The sequence below is a fragment of the Antrostomus carolinensis genome, unplaced genomic scaffold (genome assembly GCF_000700745.2).
Source record: "Antrostomus carolinensis isolate BGI_N321 unplaced genomic scaffold, ASM70074v2 scaffold16028, whole genome shotgun sequence".
NCBI classification, from domain to species: domain Eukaryota; kingdom Metazoa; phylum Chordata; class Aves; order Caprimulgiformes; family Caprimulgidae; genus Antrostomus; species Antrostomus carolinensis.
Genome location: NW_010335186.1, coordinates 341 through 21,003, shown reverse-complemented (window position 1 = coordinate 21,003; position 20,663 = coordinate 341). Strand labels below are relative to the sequence as shown.

The 20,663-nt window shown below is 41.1% G+C and overlaps 1 protein-coding gene across 1 annotated transcript; it reads left to right on the top strand.

Annotated features, from left to right (window-relative positions):
- Positions 1-707: 707 nt before the first annotated feature.
- On the top strand, positions 708-19,862 carry FAM81B (family with sequence similarity 81 member B; the record flags this gene model as incomplete). The annotated part of the gene is given in 7 exon segments (XM_010174469.2): positions 708-836; positions 838-1,017; positions 2,455-2,573; positions 9,052-9,181; positions 12,536-12,642; positions 17,115-17,250; positions 19,667-19,862. Coding segments are annotated over 7 exon segments (997 nt in total), but the record flags the coding sequence as incomplete, so codon positions are not given.
- Positions 19,863-20,663: the final 801 nt, after the last annotated feature.

Below are 20,663 nucleotides of genomic sequence, written 5' to 3'. Positions count from 1 at the left end.
ATTTACATGCAGTTTCACTGAGCATGTTTGAACCCCTGGGTTATTCCCTTGGGTTTCAGCAGGCGGATGGGGAGGGGATAACTGTAAAAAAACCATTAACATTTCATCCTCTTTCCAGTGGGTATGTGTGAATAATAGAAAACCAAGCAGGAGCATTGCTGTGCTTGGCACCAGCTCTCCTGCCAGAGTGTGTTCCCAGGGATATTCTGCATGAGCATCACTGCACCCACCGGGGTGTTTTTGAAGGTGGTCACTGGGTGTGCTCATTTTGTCTTGCCAAAACGAAATAGGAAGAGCTTAAAATAAGGATTGCAAGGATAACATATTATAGAAGTATCCCAAAAGTCTCTGAAAATAAATCCAGGTCCTTCAGCTCTACAGGTTTTGCCTGATAGCTGCAAAAGTGTCGTTTACGTCACCAAGACCGTTGATGGAGCAATACCAAATGTTACCCTGTGTTGTTACCAGAGGCATTGCAGGGATGCATAGGCAATGCAGGGGAGCATCAAAGGCCCTGGTACAGTCAACAGTCTGAATGGATGGGGCTGAGACTGGTCCCACTGTGGACAACAACACCTGCATCCCTTGGCTTGCTCACCATGAAGAGTCGTGTAGACACAGTGCTGAGGGACATGGGTTAGTTGGGGACTTGTCAGTGTTGGGTTCATGATGGGACTCCATGATCTCAAAGGGCTTTTCCAATCCAGGCAATTCTGGGATTCTGTGACCATGACTGGTGTGACACCAGCTTTTTTGGTGTTCACAGGAGAGACTTTTCCACACCTCCTCACCCTGGAGACAGGACTCGTGTGCTGGAAGAGCGTTTAGCGGTTATCCAGCCAGGAGAGGACCACGGCTTTCCTCCTCCATCAAGCTTTCCAAATCAAAGACGACCTCATCTCCTACCTCCAGGGAAGCAAAGGTTATCAGCATGGGGAGAGCTCTGCCCGGAGGCTGCTGGAAAACCACATCCAGACCATTACCAGCATCGTTAAAAAGCTCAGCCAGGACATTGAGGTAATAAAACCAAGGAGCATTTCCCTGTTCAGTGGTGCAACTCTAGACCGTGGTCCACTAAACACTAATATTGGCTTCAGGAGTGGAAAAATACTCAACAAGAATACTATAATTTAGTAAAATTCTTATTTTTCTTGTGTAGTGGCACTTGCAGCTGCTTGTGAAAACAGAAGGGAGTAGACAAAGGAAAGTAAATAAGTTAAAAAAAGAAAAGTACAACGAAATAAAAAGCAGATTAATGGTTTTAGGGGTTGTTTTAATTCAAAGGGTGAGATTCTATTTATTTTCAGCTTTGTTGGAGTGCAGGAGATTGAACTCAAGGGAAATAAGGAGAAAGCTGTATTTTCATCTAATGTATAACATCGAGACTCAAGTTTGGGTTTACTTCTTAGTTTTCCTGGTGAGATGTTCTATGAGCCTCCACATAATGTCTGCATGCAAACTTAACCAAATATTGCTGAAACTCACCACAAAGCTCAGTGCAGACTGGAATGGAGGTTCAGTTTTGCATTTTATTTAAACTGACTGATGATTCTGTGCTGGAAATGCATGGAATGCCCTTTTTCTAGCTAAAGACCTGTGATTATTTGCTGTTGTTTTTCAAATTTGTATGTGAAATTTACCAACACCATCTGGCTTTTCTTTTTTTTTTTGGACAAAGGTATAAAACACAAAAAATATCATGAAATAAACTTCTCCAGAGATTTGTTTTGTCCTCTTAAGTGTTAAATGTCCTAAAAATGCCACTAAATTCAGAATACATTTTGTTTTTCATTAACTTGGAGAAATATTTGATCTTCTATACATTTATCTCAAGAAGTACGCAATCGTGACTGACCTGAAATTGATCTGAATTAGAAATAGGGTCTGTGTTGATTTCGAGATAATTTTATTTTTGATATTTTGTTATTATAGTGATAAGCAATACTATAAAACCAATTACTTATTTCAGATCATCCAATTCCTCTAACCCTATCCAGTTCAAGTATGTGCAGGAGTGTTTTGCTAGAAAAACCCTTAAGATGCTATCAGCATCTAAATCAAACCTTTTTCCTTTATTATCAAATACTCTTCTCTAGGTGTGTTTGCTTGGTGTATTTTGGTGGTGTTATTTATTATGGGCTGCACTGTACTGAGGAGGTTTTGAGAGGGAAAATAAAATTAATTTCTCAATTTTTACATTTCCTAATTTTTGCCTGCTAGTCTTTTCAACATAAAGCACATTTTTTAAAGATAAAAGCAAACATATTATTTATGCAGATATTGATTTTTTGAAAGAAAATTACAGTTACTTTCTCCAAGATAGAAAAAGAAGCTTCTAGACCTACTGCCATAAATTGAAATCTATTTTGAAATGAAAAAAAAAAAAAAACCAAACCAACAAACAAAAAACGAAACCCAAAGCAGAAAAGTGCATTAATGATTTTGAATTTACAGGTTTTGGAGAGGCAGATAAGAGCAAGAGATGGTGCCACAGTAGAAACTAATTTTGCTGTTCGAAGTCTGGACCATAAATACATCCATGGTCTTGGAGACCTGCGTGGGAGAGTGGCAAGGTAAGGATTGCACAGTGGCCCTAATTTTTATCTCTGCCAGTCGATTTATGCACAGCAGATTCAGAGTGGGCAGAAATGTATTTTACACTCATTTTATATCTCTATTTTAGTGCCAGATCTGTGCTTCCCACTCTCCATGTTAGAAAAATTATCATGTCAGGGAAAAATAAAGATATTTTCCTCTCTCATTCTCCATCACACACTTTTAACATTTTTTGAGAATTTTTTTCTTCTCCAGTCAGGCTAGACTTCAGCTGAAGTGGTTGTTCCCTCCTACTTAGGCTCTCCTAAATAAATGGTTTCAATAAAATCTTTACTTTTGTCTCTTGGAAAGCAGATCTTGTTGAACAAACTTGATTTCTTCTTTTGGTGAGATTATAAGTTTTCATTGGTACAGGTAATTTCATGTACATAACACAGGTGGACTTCTGTGGGGCACTTAGTAGCTCAAAATATTATTAATAAAAAAAAGGTGTGAAACTGTGCTATGTAATATCAAGAGAGCACGTGGGCTGAGAACTATCTGAACTGATATATTGAGAAAAAATAAGGAAAAAATCTCCCTGAACTGGCATGTTTCTTATGGGTTTTTTTGTTTGTTTGTTTGTTTGTTTGTTTTCCCCCAGAGACCAGTCATATGCTTTTCATATAAAACACTGCTATTGATAAGTGTTTTTTGACAAGTTTGGCCAATTTGTCAAATGAGGACAAAGCAGTAATTGAGAATAACCAGGAAAATGGGCAATAAGGGCTGACTGAAAAAAAAATATATATTTTATAAATCAATGAAAGACTGTTTCACTACTGAGTGCCCCCTGAAAAGGTTGGGGAATACAGCATGTAAATAACTTCCAGTGAGCTCTTACAATGATGCAGCATCAGAAATGCCAGGGATATGGTCTTAGCCAAGAGAAGCAGAGGAACAGTAATAAATAGGGATGTTGTTTGAGCTCTGTGTACAGCACAGAGATTGTCACCAGAACACTGTGCTGAGCCCAGAGTCCCCTTTCTGAAAGAACCTGATATGGTGTAAAGAAGAGCTGGGAACCCCACAGTGGGATGAGGAAAATTTCTGGCTGAGGAAAGTGTTGTTCTATGTATAGTTTATAAGAAAAAAAAAAATAAAATTTCCTTTCCATGTATAACTAGCAGGAGAGAAAGGAAAAAAAAAAAATCACAGGGTATCGAAGGACTCCAGACATCTGCAGAGAGACCCAGGAATCCAAAGTGAGAAGCTGAAGCCAACACATTCAAAGCTGGCAGGAAAAAGATGGTTTGTTTTTTTTTTTAACCTTGTGGCTGATTAGCATTGGAACTAAGTAGGAGGTGATCCTGCAAGAGCCTCCTGGTGTTTTCAGATTCGGGTTGGCAGACTCTGTAGACAAGGTGCTTTTAGCAAAGCCATAACATTTTGATGGGTGAAGTGTCTCGCTCCTCTTTTCCCAGTGTTTTCCTAGGAGTGATGCTTCCCTTCATCAGTTGCACCCACGGAGCTTGCTCCCATCTTCTGTGCTGGAGCATCTGCCTACAGCAGAGAAAATAAAAAGCATGTGGGGAAAACAGAAAACTGGGTAAATATGGAGGAAAATATGACCAGTCCACTTCTATTTGCATAAAGGGAAAAAAAAAACCCCAAAACAAAGCCAACAAAAAAACAGAAGAAACAAGAGGTGGAGCACTTGGAGAGGTCCATAACAACCCTTTTGTGTTGAAGTCTTGTGTTGAGCACTTGAAGTCCCTCCTCCTCTTCTTTCCTTGGCCATTTTTTGAGTGCACTGGTTGACCTTTCCCATGGTAAAAGAGAGGATCCCAAAAACACACATATGGAATTACACACGAAATATTATCAAGAGGGCACCAAAGTCATCACCTTATGATGCTGGAAACTGAATCCTTAGACCCTATTTGTTTTTTTAAGGAGAAACCAGGAGGTTTTCTAACTTCACCAAACACATTGGTAGTGTGGAACCAGAGCTGGCGTTTTAGGGGCATTTCAACAGCAATATTGTAATGCAGTTTAATGCAAATGTTTGCCACTGAGCTAAAGCGTAGTGTAGTATTGTGTGATTCATGAATCATCAGCTCTTTCTTGTTTTTCTTGCTGATGAAGTTCCCTTCTGGAAATGCCAACCCTTAGCTGTGTACCTGCCCCAGGCGTCGTGGCTGAGTGAGCCAGGACTGACAGGCTGAGAACTGCTGTTACACTGATGATTAATATTTTAATTTTTCCTCTTTCTTTGATCTTAAGTTTCAGGATTTAAAATTTCTGTGTCTATTGAAGAGAGTCCAGAGATGCTGGAGACAAATGCACATGGTCATATAATTCACATTTATAGAATTAATAGAAATCTTCCAAATTCAAACTGGCAAAGGCAGTTTTTCTCTTAATTTGTAGCCTAGCTTTAATACAAAACTATCTGGGATTAAATGGAACTTAAATGGAGCCACAACTCTTTCTCACAGGTGGTTCATCTTCCTATATTCTACCAGGTGTAAAGGATTAATGTGGATTAACTCTTGTAATCTTGGATATTAGGAAGAATTTCTTTGCTGAAAGGGTTCTGAGGCATTGGCAGGGGTTGCCCAGGGCAGTGGTGGAGTCCCCATCCCTGGAGGGATTGAAGAGTCGTGTAGACACAGTGCTGAGGGACATGGGTTAGTCAGGGACTTGGCAGTGTTGGGTTCATGGTTGGACTCGATGACCTTAGAGGTCTTTTCCAAACTTAATGACTCTATGATAATCCAAATTATGTCTATTCTTTTAATCTAGTAGATGAATCAAGTATATGGAGACATCTCACCAACTGCTGAGGTGTTTGTCCATTAATTCTTGGACCTTCTGATTACATTTCTTAACCATGTAAACATTTATTTGTCAAATAGCAGTGATCTTCAAAAAAAAAAACAAACCAGCCTTCAGCATCTCAGCTGTAGTGGCATTCCCATTGAATTAACTCTATTTTTTATTTGTATAATTAATTAATAATTAATTCCATTGGGTATGGGAGTATATATTACAGTAATAAGAATTAGGTAATCAACTGTAAAAAAAGCCACGCTTCTGACAAATATTAATTCATTCTCTTCAGCCTCACCAACAAAAGAATAAATGCACGAACAAATTAGTAAAAAAATACACTTTACATAGATGGTTGCACAGTATTTATTTTCTTGTGGACTTCTTTGTTGCTCAGAGAAGTCCAACGTAGCACTAGACAATGAAAAGCCCTGGTGTGTACCTGGGAAGTTACTCAACCCTTTGGAATATGCTTCACCAAGTACAATAATCCAATATATACTCTTCCTTCCATGACTTTGGAGGAAAAAGCTCCTTGGACATATTGCAGGTAGCTATATTCCTGTCTCTAATTAAATGCTTTGATGTAGCCGTCAGAGGCTTTTATTTCTTTATACTTTTTAATTTACATGCCAATCTCCAGCAGGCTTTCTGTACCATTCCCAGTCCATCTGCACTGCTGCTTCCACACTCTCCAGCCTCTGCTTTAGATGACGGGAAAACCATGATCTCATCGTCAGCTGCTGAATCTCTCCTGCAAGAAATATCACATTAGGGCAAGATTTAAGTGAGTCCCAAGTATCTCCACGCTCTTCAGGACTCAATCTCACAAACAGCAATAATGCATTTAACTGCTTTGCACATAATAATGATATTATGTGTAAGGAAAGTGAGATCTGAACAGGATCAGAGACTAAAGGCACATCAGCAGTGCTGAGGGTCTTTGCAAACCTCACCATGTCTGCAGGTCCCCAGGCACAGCTCTGACCCATCAGGCTACACCATAACATCAATGTAGTTGTGTCAATCCCACGCTGCAAGCCTAGTTTTCTTTGGATCCTGTTGTTAAATCCTCTTTTTTTTAAGTATTCTTAGCATAGAATATTCATGTTCCTTTCTCTTGTAACTGAAGTTATGTCTTCTTGCTGCTACAGATCCCTTAATCCTCTTCTCACGCTGCGCACTTCTTGCAAAGCCTGGTAGTTGTTGCCTTGAGGTGGGATTTTCCCAATCATCTCTGTTGAAAAAGCTGGCCTGTGTGTGGTTCCAGTCACTCATCACCCTTGCATCTTAGCTACACCCTTGTGTCCTTTGTGCATGTGTACCTTCACATTCCCACCCAGCTCTGCGGGTGGGAGGAACTCCCAAACCCCCATGGGGCCGCCTGTCCCCATCCCCACAGGGACCTTCCACCCCCCAGGACCCTGGTCCCCTGTACTGAGTCTGGCTGGGATGGAGTTGATTTTCCCCATAGCAGCTCTCATAGTGTTGGGGTTTGTATTGGCAGCTGGAAAAGTGTTGTTGACACACCAGTGTTTTGGTTCCTGCGGAGCAGTGCTCCCTGAGTAAGCTGGGGGTGGGCAAGATCTTGGGAGGGGACACAGCCAGGACAGCTGACCCAAGCTGACCAAAGGGATATTCCATGCCATGTGTACACTTCTGCTCAGAAAGAAAAGCAAGGAGAATGGAGGGGGAAGGGAGGGCATTTTTTATTTATCTTTGTCCTCCAGAGTAACTGCTACGCGTACGAAGCCCTGCTTCCCGGGGAGTGGCCAGACATCGCCTGCTGGTGGGAATTAGAGAATAAATATTTTGTTCTTCCTTTGCTTCCATGCCCAACCTTTGCTTTTGCTTTGTTAAACTGCCTTTATCTCGACCCATGAGTTTGTTGGGTTTTTTTCCCCCCATCTTATTTTCTCCCATCTCCATCCTGTTGAAGACGGGGGTGATAGAGCATCTTGGTGGGCACCTGGCATCCAGCCAAGGGGTTAGCCCACCACATCTTCCCACACCCTCCCCTCACCAGCTCCTGGCTTGTCCTCTAGGTTTGCAGCTGGAGAAGCTGTGACGCCAGCCAGCTCCCTCTCCAAATCCTTGTTCACCTTCTCAGATATTTTGTGGTTGTTTTCCAAATCATTGGTTTCTTTTGATCAAAGCTCTGGCCTTTGTACAAAGCCTCTATTATCTGCAGTAACTACTTTTTTTCCTTGATTTCCTTGATCTACAGGCTCTGTAGGTGTACCACAATATCTAAGCATCATCAGGAGATGACAAAAACCTGGTCTATTTAAACTGTCAAAATTTCTCTTCAGATCCTTTCTCTGTCAGCAGCATCAGCTTTATCCGGTGGCTAATTTGGAGGATAATTTCTCTGGCATTTAAAAACTGAGCTGTTTTCCTCACTCAGCTTCTGTTATTTATACTAAATTGTGCACTATTTTGTGGCTTTGGGATATTTTTTTTTTTCCACACTCTTGTTTTAAGTACTGGGGCAAGTAGTTTCTTTTTGGGGGGTAGCATGAAGGCGGGGTGCAGGAGGAGACGTCTGTGTCTCCTTGTTTATGTTAAGTGTATGTGTGGTGCTATATGTATCTTAACATATATACTAAGCAAAGTTTTCTTGCTCATGTTAAAAAATATGTATTTTTTAATGTATGTGAATATTTATACACTACACATGCACAATGTTAAAAATACATAATTTGTATATATATGTAAATAAATATACACTATTTTTATATAAATATAAATATTTTAACACTACACACAGTGTTAAAATATTTATATTTTATATAGATATATGTAAATAAATACATATACACTACACACAGTATTAAAATATATTTTATATAGATATATGTAAATAAATACATATACACTACACACAGTATTAAAATATATTTTATATAGATATATGTAAATAAATACATATACACTACACACACACACAATGTTAAAATATCTATATTTTGTATAGATATCTGTAAATAAATATACTTACACCATCCACACACAATGTGTATGTCTATATGTACATTAAAGATAGATGCTGAAACAGTCACCTATACAATCTGGAAAGAAGAGCTGGTCAAATATTATTCAATCCCCAGGCTACTCAATTAACGCCGCCACCCTCAAGCTGTTCGTTTGTCCATTTTAAATGTGACGAGATATTTTGATGAATGCATCTGGAAGTGTTCAAGTAGCAAACCAGAAATGCTCCTTTACAAAATACCCTTTTTTTTTGCTGTAAAAATGATCTCTCCCAGCAAAGCTGGGGGTGCTCGGAGTGCAGGTTAGACTCTGGATTTACGCTTCGGATTTAATTTAATTTATTAGTGGGACATGGAGGAGGACTCGGTGCAGCAGGGTGAGCTCCTGGAGCCTGTGGGTACCTGGAGGAGCCCACGGACATCGATGCTGCAGTGGAAGGCATTGCCCCTGGTTGCCTCCTCTCTCCTCATCATCACCCCCAGCAGCATTTTAATGGGCAGTGACGTCTGGAAGCAGAACAGGGATGGGGGTTGCTGCAACGGGATGTCTCTGCCTATTTGCTCCTCACCAGGGTGGTCCCAGGGGGATGGATTTGATCCATCAGCAGCTCATGGAGACCAGCACCTGCCTTCAGCCAGCCTCCAGCATCCCCTTGCAGAGGCTGCCCTGTCTCTGGTTTGTCTGCAGATGCGAGGCGAGCATCGCCAAGCTGTCGGGAGACATCAGCATCCTCAGGTGTGAGGCCCAGAGGGCTGAGAAAGAGATCTGTGGCCTTCACTCTGCCCTCAAAAGTTGTGTGAGTGATTTTGAGAAGAAGGTGAGTAGAGAAACCAACAGTGGAATACCTGGTGAGTGGTGACTATACATATGTATAGGTATAGATGGAGACAGAGATATAGATATAGATATAAATTATATGTTATATAGATACAGATATAGACATAGACATAGATACAGATATAGATATATAGATACAGATATAGATATAGATTAGATATAGATATAGATATAGATATAGACATAGCCATAGATATATAGATAGATATATAGATTAGATATAGATACATAGATGATATAGATATAGATATAGACATAGATATAGATATAGATATAGATATAGATATAGATATAGATATAGATATGGATATATAAACACAGATATAGATATATAGATACAGATATAGATTAAATATAGATAGAGATAGAGATATATAGACACAGATGTAGATATATGATATAGATATAGATATAGATATATAGATACAGATCTAGATTAGATATAGATATGGATATAGATATAGATCTTCCTTTCCTAATTGCTGATCATTTTTAAAGACCGATACGGTATTTATTCAATATGTCAAAAAAATTTTTTAACTAAAAAAAGTAAGTTTTCTGTGATACTACACACTCAACCTTAACCAAAAGGCCAAGAAGCGATAAGATTGGATGTGAGGAAGAATTTCTTTGCTGCAAGGGTTCTGAGGCATTGGAAGGGGTTGCCCAGGGCAGTGGTGGAGTCCCCATCCCTGGAGGGATTTAAAAGAAGAGTAGATGTGGCCCTTAGGGACACAGTTTAGTGGGGACAGTGGTGTTGGGTTGATGGTTGGACTTGATGATCTTAGAGGTCTTTTCTGACTTTATTGATACTGTGACACTATGGAGTGGCAGTGGCATTTGTAATAGTTGTAAGGTAATAACAGATAATTAAAACATTGCAGGATCTGGGGACCCTCAGATCATCAGTGACACATTACAGGTTCCCAATATAATTTATAAGATCCTTGAACTCATAAGACCTTGACTCTGCTTCAAGTGCAACTGGAAATTTCAGTTGTTGGCATTTTGGAGCTAAAAAAGGCCTTTCTAAATGTGCTGTGTTTTCTATATTTGTAAGGTGATGGAGGGTGGCAGGTAATAGCATGTCACCTCCAACTCCATATTAATTTTGGCAGTATTTCTAAGGCTTTTTAAAGTTTAACAATGAAAAAGGTTTGAAAAAAGCTGTTTTCTGTCAGAATGTTGTTGGTTTTTTTCCTCCGTGGAGTAGGTTAACCAACAGCAGACAACTGCTACCACTGCCTCTTATTCCTCATAGCTAAGGAGGTCCACTATGCTCTGTAGCAGTTTTGAAGCCTCTAGCAGCAGTTGGGAGCATTAGAATCATAGAATCATAGAAAGTTGTGAGTTGGAAGGGACCCACAAGGATCATCGAGTCATATTTCAGAAGAATACAGCTGTACTGGAAAAATTCAGTTTTCTAAACCCACAGCACAATGGCTCTCTGCTTCTGCTCCCAACCAGACATCACCAGTGTCTGCCAGGATTGAGCAGATATAGGACATTGAATTTTTCATGCACTCTGGTACTTTATATAATCTCATCACTGTGTTTTGACTGCAACTCTGCCGCACAAGGCACCGTGCCAGTCGTCAAGTATCTTGCCTACGCAAGGTCCTCTATCAAGGAAAAACTACCCATGACAGAACTTAAATAAAGATATCTTACCTGGAATTCTGGTAAAAGACACTGTTTGGACATCTGTCTCCTTGAATATGTATGAAAAATATTCTATTTCACCTGGAAATGGGGAATGGAGCAGGTGTGAATGTCAGACTCACACGAAACAGGACACAAAATCACGTAAAAATAAGTCAGGGTAGACATTGAGCAGGATGCAGAATAAACTTCCTCAGCTGAAAAAGCAAAAAATTATTCTCACATGATTGTAAGAAAGAAAAAAGGGAAGGATTTCTGAGAAGTCAGGTTGCTGTACAGGAAGAAGGTACCAGATCAATGTCATGAGTCTTCAGTGGCACCTTTTTGACACTGATGTGCCACAGATACCAAACAGGTGGTGGCATCTCCTCGCCAGAAATTCTTTCATGCTCAATTGTTGTAAAAGCTTTGAAGAAAACTGATGGGATTTCACGTATCTATTAATTATTAATTAACCAGGGGTAGGGAGGTTGAATCCCAAATCCCTTACATCAGACTGCCCTTCACGATCAAGTGTTTACTTGCAGGTTGCACAGAGTGTGAAATGGGTTTGTGGTGGCTTCCAGTCTCCTGAGTCACTCACACTCCATCTTCCAGAGGCACATGGGCATCCAGCTTCTCTTGAAATAACAGACACAGTTGCTGGAGCATCCACAGTGTTTCCAAGCTGCTCCACTGCACTGCATCTCCAATGTGTTGGGAGACCTTGATGTCCCACTTTCACACTACCTGTGAGGTGCAAAGACATGCATTTGTAGATGATGGACCAGCAGCTCAGGGCCCTGGCTTGCCAGACCCTCAAGTGCTGAAATAACAACTCTCAGATGGGACATTTCCAGCTTTTCTGGCCCATTGTGCCCCATGAGGTCAGGCTACCACAACAAAAGAGGAGTGCACGTGTGTCCATCCCCACAGGATGTGAGGTGCTTGGCTTCACTTCATGACTCCACCTTGTTCTCTGCATCCCAGATGAGGGACCCCAGCCCACAAGTCAAGTTGGTGAACCAATCTCTCTTGCCCTTGCCCTAAAAAAGGAATGAGCCTGTGAAAGGAGCATCTTCAACCAAAAAAAGTGTGGGAGAGCATCAGGTTCTGGGAGCATCCCCGAGTCTAGAGAGCATGGGGCTGTGCAGACACACACCCCAACCCAGACACCAAAGGGGAGGCAGATCCTTTGAACAAGGTCCCCCAGGTGCCACCTTAGTCCTGCAGCCACCAAAGTATTCAATATCATGGGTGGACCTCTCCTCCCTTCACTCTTCTTGGGGTCCTGTTGGGTGTTGGACAGCCAACATTTGGACAGCCAACACTTGGGCAGCCAACACGCATCTGCTCTCAAGGATTTGTCCCTTGGTTCCTGCCACCATTGAGGAGATTTGGGAGATGCCAGCACCTTGTTCAAACACATAGAGTGTTGCTTACCCCTGCATGTAATAGCAAACCTGCATCCACAAAGACTTGACTTCAGCAGGTCTTACAGCCTTGGTGACTCTGAGCTCAAGTCTTCAGTCTTTACTGAAGTATTGGTGAGAAAAGTTCATTTTTTATAATTTTTTAAATTGGATGTCAGCTGGGTTTTTTTTCCATGTTTGCAATCATAATGCATATTTAAATGTAAGTAAGTGCTGATAGTCTCTCCTCAAAAAAGTGTTCTCTGTTGGATCCTCATTAGGTAATGCAGCTATTAGGCAAGATAGAGACTTCCAACTCTGACCAAAGCTCGAATTTAAAGACAGTCCAGGGAGATCAGCATCACGAACTGCAACTTCTGGATTTCAAGTAGGTGATGGAGGGTTTTCATTATGATAATTCACCTTCAATGCTTTAGTGTGATGAAGAGGTTGCCATGAAACAGCAAAACAAACCCATTAATTAACATCTATTCAAAACACTAAGAGAAGGTTAATGAAGATCCATGCTATAAAATAATGAAAATCCATAATGAAAGTGTGTTGTCTTGCAAGTTAATTGTTAAAATGAGGTGCTAAATGCCACCTTGTAAGAAGAAAGATATAAAACCAATTAACTCTCCGTATTTAAAAGAAAGGCACCAAATACAAAGATGCTATTTACCATTATAATTTGGGGTATAATTTATGACTTGCCTAATATGCAGAACAAGACATTTTCTTTATGCATTTGCACCATCCTCCCCAAGCATGAGTGATGCTGATGAGGAGAGGTGGGCACAAGGCTGAAGTAGCTGCACAGCCTCATCTGCCCACAGATTCCTGATTTATTTGTTTCTTATTTAAGCAGTGTGTTTTTCCTGTTCTAGCTGCAAAATTATTTGTAGGGTGCCATTTTAATCCGGATGAGTTTCAGAGAGGAGGAAGCTCCAGGGAAGGATACAATGAACAAAAAAATCTGGTATCTATAGCCAGAAAAATGCAAAGCAGCCCAGCATTGAATAGCAGAGCCAGCACAAATAATTTAAAATCTAATTATAATAACCCTGCAATAATGATATTTCAAAGGCAATAGTTCCACCCCTTAAAATGGTAAAGTATTTGAATAAAGAATTCTTTTAATTAAGATTTTATCTGAATTGTATTCAGAAGTAAAAATAGACTAGAACTTTAAAGAAAATAAAGTTCTTTTCAAGAAAACAGGAAAAGAAATTGGGGTGAGTGGGGAAATAACAGCTAAGGTGGGCAATGAATTAAAACTGGAAAAAAGGGAAAGAAGAACAGGGAGACAGAGAAGGGAGAAGGAATGCTGGGGATGAAGACAATGTGAAAAGGACAAGAAATGAAACCAAAATTAAAGGCAAGGAAAAACAGAACAATGCCAGAAATTGGAAACGGGATTGAAGTAAATGCTAAGTTTCTCAAAAGTTAATAAGAACTTACTGAAATTGTCAACAGAAATAGGAAGCTTGAAAAGAGGTGGCGTTGTGTATTTCACATAAAATCTGAAACACTTATTTACTAAACATTGCAATTTTATTCTAGTTAATATAAAATTTAATTAAAATAACATGCCCTTTGGGGAATGTCTGTCTGCTTTTATATCACTCCTTTAAACTCTACCAGATTTATGTATTCTTTTAATAGAGCTGAAATAAAATTTAACTTCTGGAACAGAGTGGAGCTTGCCCATAAAACTTGGCTTGTTTAAATCAGTTTTAAATCCCAGAGTTACCTCTTCAGTTGTTGTGCAGCTGCCTGGGACCCAGCAGTCTCCAACTGTGGGCTGGCAGTTGTATTGTGAAAGTATAAACTGATAATTGTTACTGAAAAACAGATGTATTTTAAACATATTTCACGATTCCCTGAGTGTTTTGCCTTGAAATTTGTCCCTTCACAGTTGGGGAAGTGGATGTTTATCTCACAGGCTTGGTTGGGTTGGAACAGCTGCATTCAACTGCACAAGAAGTCAATTAAATTGCCAGTAGATTTATTTTCACATGTGAAAATTCATTGTAGTACTACTGGAGTATGCTCTTATTAAGTATCCACAAGTATCCCCTTATTTATATTTGGGGGGCTTTGCTGGGTCAAGTACTGTGGCAAATCATCTGCCTCTGGAGCTTCACTCCTGCTAGACATATTTTTGTAAGCTCCATGAAGGAGGGATGCTAATTGAAGAAAGTTTAAAATAAATAAAACATGGTCCTGGTTTATTATTAATAAGAAATAACCCATGTTACAACATAAAATATTAATATTAACAATAATAACAATTGTATTATTAATCATCATCTTGTCACTTTCAAGTGTGTCCCTTGGGGACAGCCGCCTTCATCTTCCTCAGAGCCACACACTGTCTGTGGCTCACAGGATTTGTGTCCCAAAGAGACTCTTGTGATCATTTGGTCTGAATCACGCTGGCCACATAACCTCACGTCACTCCTAGTGTGGTTCATGCCAGTCATTCTCAGTATTTGTTAAATAACTTCATAAAAAGTCAATTATTTCTGCAGTTCTCCCCAAGGAAGGCTTTGCCAAATCTTTTCCGAGTTGCCTAAGCTCAGTGTGAAATAATTAATTTTAAAAATTAAATATTTTAATTATTTAAATTTTAAAATACCCTTCTTCCTCCTTTTCCAACCTTGGAGAAACCAGAGCAAAGCCAAATGCCAACTGCCAACTACGTGAAGTTTGATTTTGAGCCTTTGGACAAAGTTGACCTTCATTTCTGTCATTCATGGTTAATTCATCTTCATCCATTAAAATTATATTCCCCCAAGTTCATTCAGTAATCTTTACACAAGCAATGGCATGAGATATTTGTTTTATGCCTGATGGACTAAAATATCCTGGTTTTATGTATATATATGTATGAGAAAATATCCACATGCAATATCAGCCTGAGGAGGTTCCCAGTCCTGTAATCACCTGCTGTGGTGGCTTTGACTGTGAGATATCTTCATCCCTACGTGACCTTCCATCCCTTGCAGAACTGGGTTTGGATGACAATTCCTGTTATTCCCCAGAAAAGCTCATTATACCTCACCTTCCCCTGCTCAGGTTGAGCATTGCTCCATATCACCAGCACCATATCACTATTTAATTCTATTTTCAACAAGGATTAGTGCTCCAGGAAGCAAAGGCTGTGAGCATGTTCGTGTGTGGGTGGTAGGACTGTACGTGATAAACTCAGTACTTTGGGTTCTTATTCTTGAAAAATAAAACCTTTAGAACTACTAAAATGAGTGATGGTGGCAAACTGACCTACTTGTCTAGAAGATCTTGAAAAGACAGTGCAGCAAACTGCAGCATTATATCACTTGGAGAGATTTTGCTATCATTAGGGGTTTTTTTTTAACACATTTACAGTGACTGCTGATGGCAATTATCACTTCATTAGACTGATACAAAGCTGTAAAATTGATATTAAAAAACCCACTTTCACTCAAACATCCATTAGAAAAGATATATTAAATATTAGAAGTGTTGTAAGCATTGTCTAGTTATAAAACCCTGCTCCTTACCTGTTGGTTTTTATCCAAACAAATTTCGAGTGATTATTGTTTGCATGCAAGGACTTTAGGGATTAATAAATTCAATTTTTTTCATGACACTCCTACAGTTAGAGCGTATCCATAAGCATGAAAACTGATATATACAACTACAACTTGGACCTAAATCCACGCCTGGTCATGGTTCATGCCCTAAATCAGACATTGCAGCGTAAGAAAAGCAAAATCTAAACCACACAGTTTAACTTGGTGTTCTGCAGATTCGACATGAGCAGCCTTCCTTCACCACTCTTCCCCCTGGTTCCCTGTCTGCTCTTTTCCCTTTGGGTGGGATTTCACATTTCTATCCAACTTCTGCCCCAAAGGCAACTCCCCAATCACTTTTTGTTTGTAGTCTTTTGGTTGTAAACTTTTTTAATCCTTATGAACTTTGATTTCAGAGCACAGGTGATTTCGCTGCTCTCCCTGGTGCCCAGCAATGCAGTTGACATTCAGTTGGATAGTGTGGTTTCTTCATCTACTTTGAATAGACTTAATTCAAATGGGAAATTAACATTTTTCATCACTCAGATATTTTTCTAAAGTAGACCACACTACAAAAATCACATTTTGACATGTAGGTACAACCTTCAAGATAAGGATTAATAAAATAATTGAGCTTAGGGCTTGTTAGGAAGCTGTTGAGGAGATTTGGAGTAATTTAAACAATTTACTCAAGTCACTCAAGGTTCCCCCATAACACTGACTAAACCTTGGTCTTGATACTAAAAAAATAATTGTAATCTCCTTCTCCTGACACCCCACTTGCAGTGCTGCCTCCAGTGCTGGGGCCACCAACAGCACAAGGACATGGAGCTACTGGAGCCAGTGCAGAGACAGCCACCAGGATGATGCGAGGGCTGGAGCAGCTCTGCTGTGAGGACAGGCTGAGAGAGTTGGGGCTGTTCAGCCTGGAGAAGAGAAGGCTCCAGGGAGACCTTCTAGTGGCCTCCCAGTACCTGAAGGGGCTCCAGGAAGGCTGGGGAGGGACTTTGGCCAAGGGCAGGGAGTGACAGAACAAGGGGTGATGGCTTGAAAGTGTCAGAGGGGAGATGGAGCTGAGATGTGAGGAAGGAATTCTTTGGTGTGAGGGTGGTGAGACCCTGGCCCAGGTTGGCCAGAGAAGCTGTTGCTGCTCCTCCCTGGAAGTGTTTGTGGCCAGGTTGGATGAGGCTTTGAGCAACCTGGTCTAGTGGAAGGTGTCCCTGCTGCTGGCAGGGGGGTTGGAACTGGATGAGCTTTAAGGTCCCTCCCAACCCAAAATGATTCTGTGATTCTATGACTTTAGGTTGACAACTATTGTAAGTGACTTCAGGGATCAGATACAGACTCATCGGAAATGGACAGAAGTGCAGCTGACACGGACTGAAGAAGATCAAGCTCAGCACAGGCATCAGCTGCTTAACTTGGTGAAGGAGAGACTGGTAAGACTTTCCAGGACAGGAGCCTGGGGCACTGGGGTGGCCTCCAGTCCTCCCAGCAGTGGGAGTGAGAAGCACCACTCACATTGACTTGATCCTACAGGTACCAACTCACACACAGAAAAAACAAGACCTAACACAAAACCAGGCGCCTCAGAACACGGCCAGCAAAATGATGAGTTATGGAAATCATGTAATTGTAGAGTAATTAATTCTGGAAGGGATATCTGTAAGTCATAAGGGTCAACCCTTCACTCAAACGGGGCCAACAGCAAAGTCATGGCTCAAGCTCATCCAAGTGGTTTTTGTTTCTGAGGATGGAGATCCTACAATGCCCTGGGCATCCTGGAAAATAAAATATTTCCTGATTATGGCACCACCTGACATTTGTGCCACCCTGATGTACCCTACAATGGCATCTTCCCATCCCATGGTGCCACCACTGAACACCTCCCAGCCTCGCTCATGGACAAGCTCAGAAAAGGAAGGGATCATCTACCCTAATTTTGCCCAATTTTAAACAAAAAATCTCACCATCCTGCGGTCAGCACATTAAGACGTGGTGTGTTTTGGTTCCACAGCAGCAATCAGCACTTGGCACAGGATCAATGCCCCTTAATTAGCTCCTTCCCAGCTTTTCCAGCTTTTCCCCCTTTGCTGTGAGCAGTTGGTTCTGCTGCAGAAGAGTTCAGAAGCGATGGACACACAATCACCGCGTCTTAGTGCCAGGATGAAGGCTGCTGATCAAAGATTTCAGAAGTTGCCTGGAACTAAAACATTCTTGAACTCCAATCTCCATTTATCCTGCCTGATGAGAATCTCTCATAATCAACCAACACTCAGTGCAGCCAGGAAGATTGTAAAAACATTTCTGATGTGCCAGCCTCTGTCCCAAAGCTACTGCTTGAATTCCCTCCCTCTGCTAATAGTTTTTGTGATTATTTTGCAGAAAATTCACCAATGTATCTGGCTACTCTCCCCTAAGGGAGACTGCTGTGCCAAAAAGTACAGCGTTAACAGGAGTTAGAGCTTTCAAAGCCACTCTGAAGTAGGTTGGATAAGGAGAGGATATGTGTTTTTCCATAGGCACCCATGTACAGACCGGCATGCACAGTGCTTGGAGCAGCTGGTGGTCCTCTGGACATCATCTCAGTGGAAGCACAGCTCAGTCCCTGGGAGCTGGAGGAAACCTCAGCACAAACACTGCAGATAAAGCAGTCAGAGATAAGCTTCAACCAGCTCTTGTTGCTGCTCAGCAGTGGGCACTGGCAGCATGGGCAGCTGCCTTCAGCACTGGTCCTGTATATGACCCATCATCAGGCTGAGACCACACGTCAAGAGCTGTGCTGAGCTTAAAAAGAGAGAGAGGACTTCTTGCCATCTGTAGGAGTTTAACTTGCCTGGCAGCCAAACACCACGCAGCCGCTCGCACACCCCTCACCCAGGGCATAGGGGAGAGAATTGGAGGGGTAAAGGTGAGAAGACTTGTAGGTTGGGATAAGAACAATTTAATAATTGGAGTAAAATAAAATAGTAGTTATAATAATAATCATAATTATAATTAATGATAATAATATATATAAAAATGAGTACAGTACAATTGCTCACCACCCACCAGGTAACAACCCTGGAAGAGCAAAAAGAAAAATGGCAGAATGAGCCCAACTGATTCCCAAGAGAATCTTCCAGCTTTCCAGTCAACCCTGGTTAATATACTGACCATGATGGGGTATGATATGGAATATCTCATTGACATATTCAAATGCCAATTTCGGGTTTGCTAATTACTGCACTTCCCCCCTCCCAGTCCTTTGCACTTGCAGAGCAGCAAAACATGAAGTCCTTGGACTTCCAGCAGCAACTAAAAACATCAGTGTGTTATCAACATTCTTCTCATAACAAATCCCATATTGTAACCAATACCCAGTGCTTTCTAGCTACCAAAAGAAAAGATTAACTCTACCCTAGCAAAACCAGGACACCTTCCCTCAGGCAGCTCTTACAGGGCTCAGCCTCTTTACTCAGGCTGGCAGCTGAGCTGGGTTTACACCACAGCATTGTGCTCCTTAGAAAAAGAAAATTGGGCTTGAGATCAGCACATGAAAGTAACCTGAAATGGGTTGTTTGAGTTCCCAATCTGTTCTTGCAAGGTGTGACAGCAAATCACTGGATTTCAAATTAATTAATAAATAAACTAATAGTTTAAATAGCACCTTTGTCCCAGCCCATCTCCTCTTTCCCAGTTTGGTTGGTTGGTTGGGGAAGAGGGGGTTGGCTCATCCTTCAGGGTACCAGACCTCACCTGCATTTATTCAGTGCTGCCACACATGGGATTAGGAAGCGAGACTGAGAGAACGCACAGTTGGCAGGTTAATGTGAGCATATTTAAAAATGTCTTACCTGTGTTCTGTATTTAAAGGAAAGAGCAGAAAAAAGAGTAGAAGAAAAGCTCCTCCTTCTGTCACTGAAGCTGGAACAAATGGATAAACCGCAGAAATACGAAAAACAGTTGAACCAGATGAAAAGAGAGGAAAAAAACCTGCATGCAAGAATGACTGGGTTTGAAAAAGAGATCTGGAATGAGCTTGAGGAAATCCAGAACGAATACAGATCAGGTGAGGATAGGCTTTCATGCAATTTATTTTTAAAATACATTTCTACAGCAACTCAATGCTCCAGAAAATACTTCCCAGTATAGACAGAAAGACATTGAAATGACTGTTTCTCTCTCCCAAACCCCATTTAATTAATTAATAAATTTAATTACAGAGGTGTATGGGTTAGCCCACTTCTCTTTGCAAACAGCCAGCATGACACTTGCACACAGGTTGCTTTCTCTTCCTCAGGGTCTCAAGGTAAGATAATTTAAAATAAAATCTCACAACCTGTTTTCCAGATTTTTTAGAGTACCTGATTCCTCTGTTAGCGAGGTCACCACCCTCCTTTGGGAGGAACAAGTCATTCCCTTTTGCACTGATCCTGTTGCTGAGAAAGTGTTTGATGGTTTGGTGTTGTGGTGGTTTCACCCACAGCTCAGACCAGGGGGTCCTGCTCTCACTCCCCCAACTCGGTGAGATGGGGAGAGAAACACAGCAAAGGGTTGGTGGGTTGGGATGAGGACAGGGAGGGTCACTCACCAGTGATGGTCACGGGCAAAACAGACTCCACTTGGGGAAGAAAAGTCAATTTAATTCATTCCCAATCAATCAGAGTAGGACAGTGAGACACAACAACCACATCTGACAACACCTTCCCCCACCCCTCCCTTCTTCCCGGGCTCCCATCACTTTGCTCCCCATTTCTCTCCCTTCCCCCCCAGCAGCACAGGGACAGGGAATGGGGGTTCAGTCCGGTCACCTCTGCTGCTCTTCCCAGCATGGAAATCCAGGAACAAGATGTTCCAGAGCAGCTTCCCA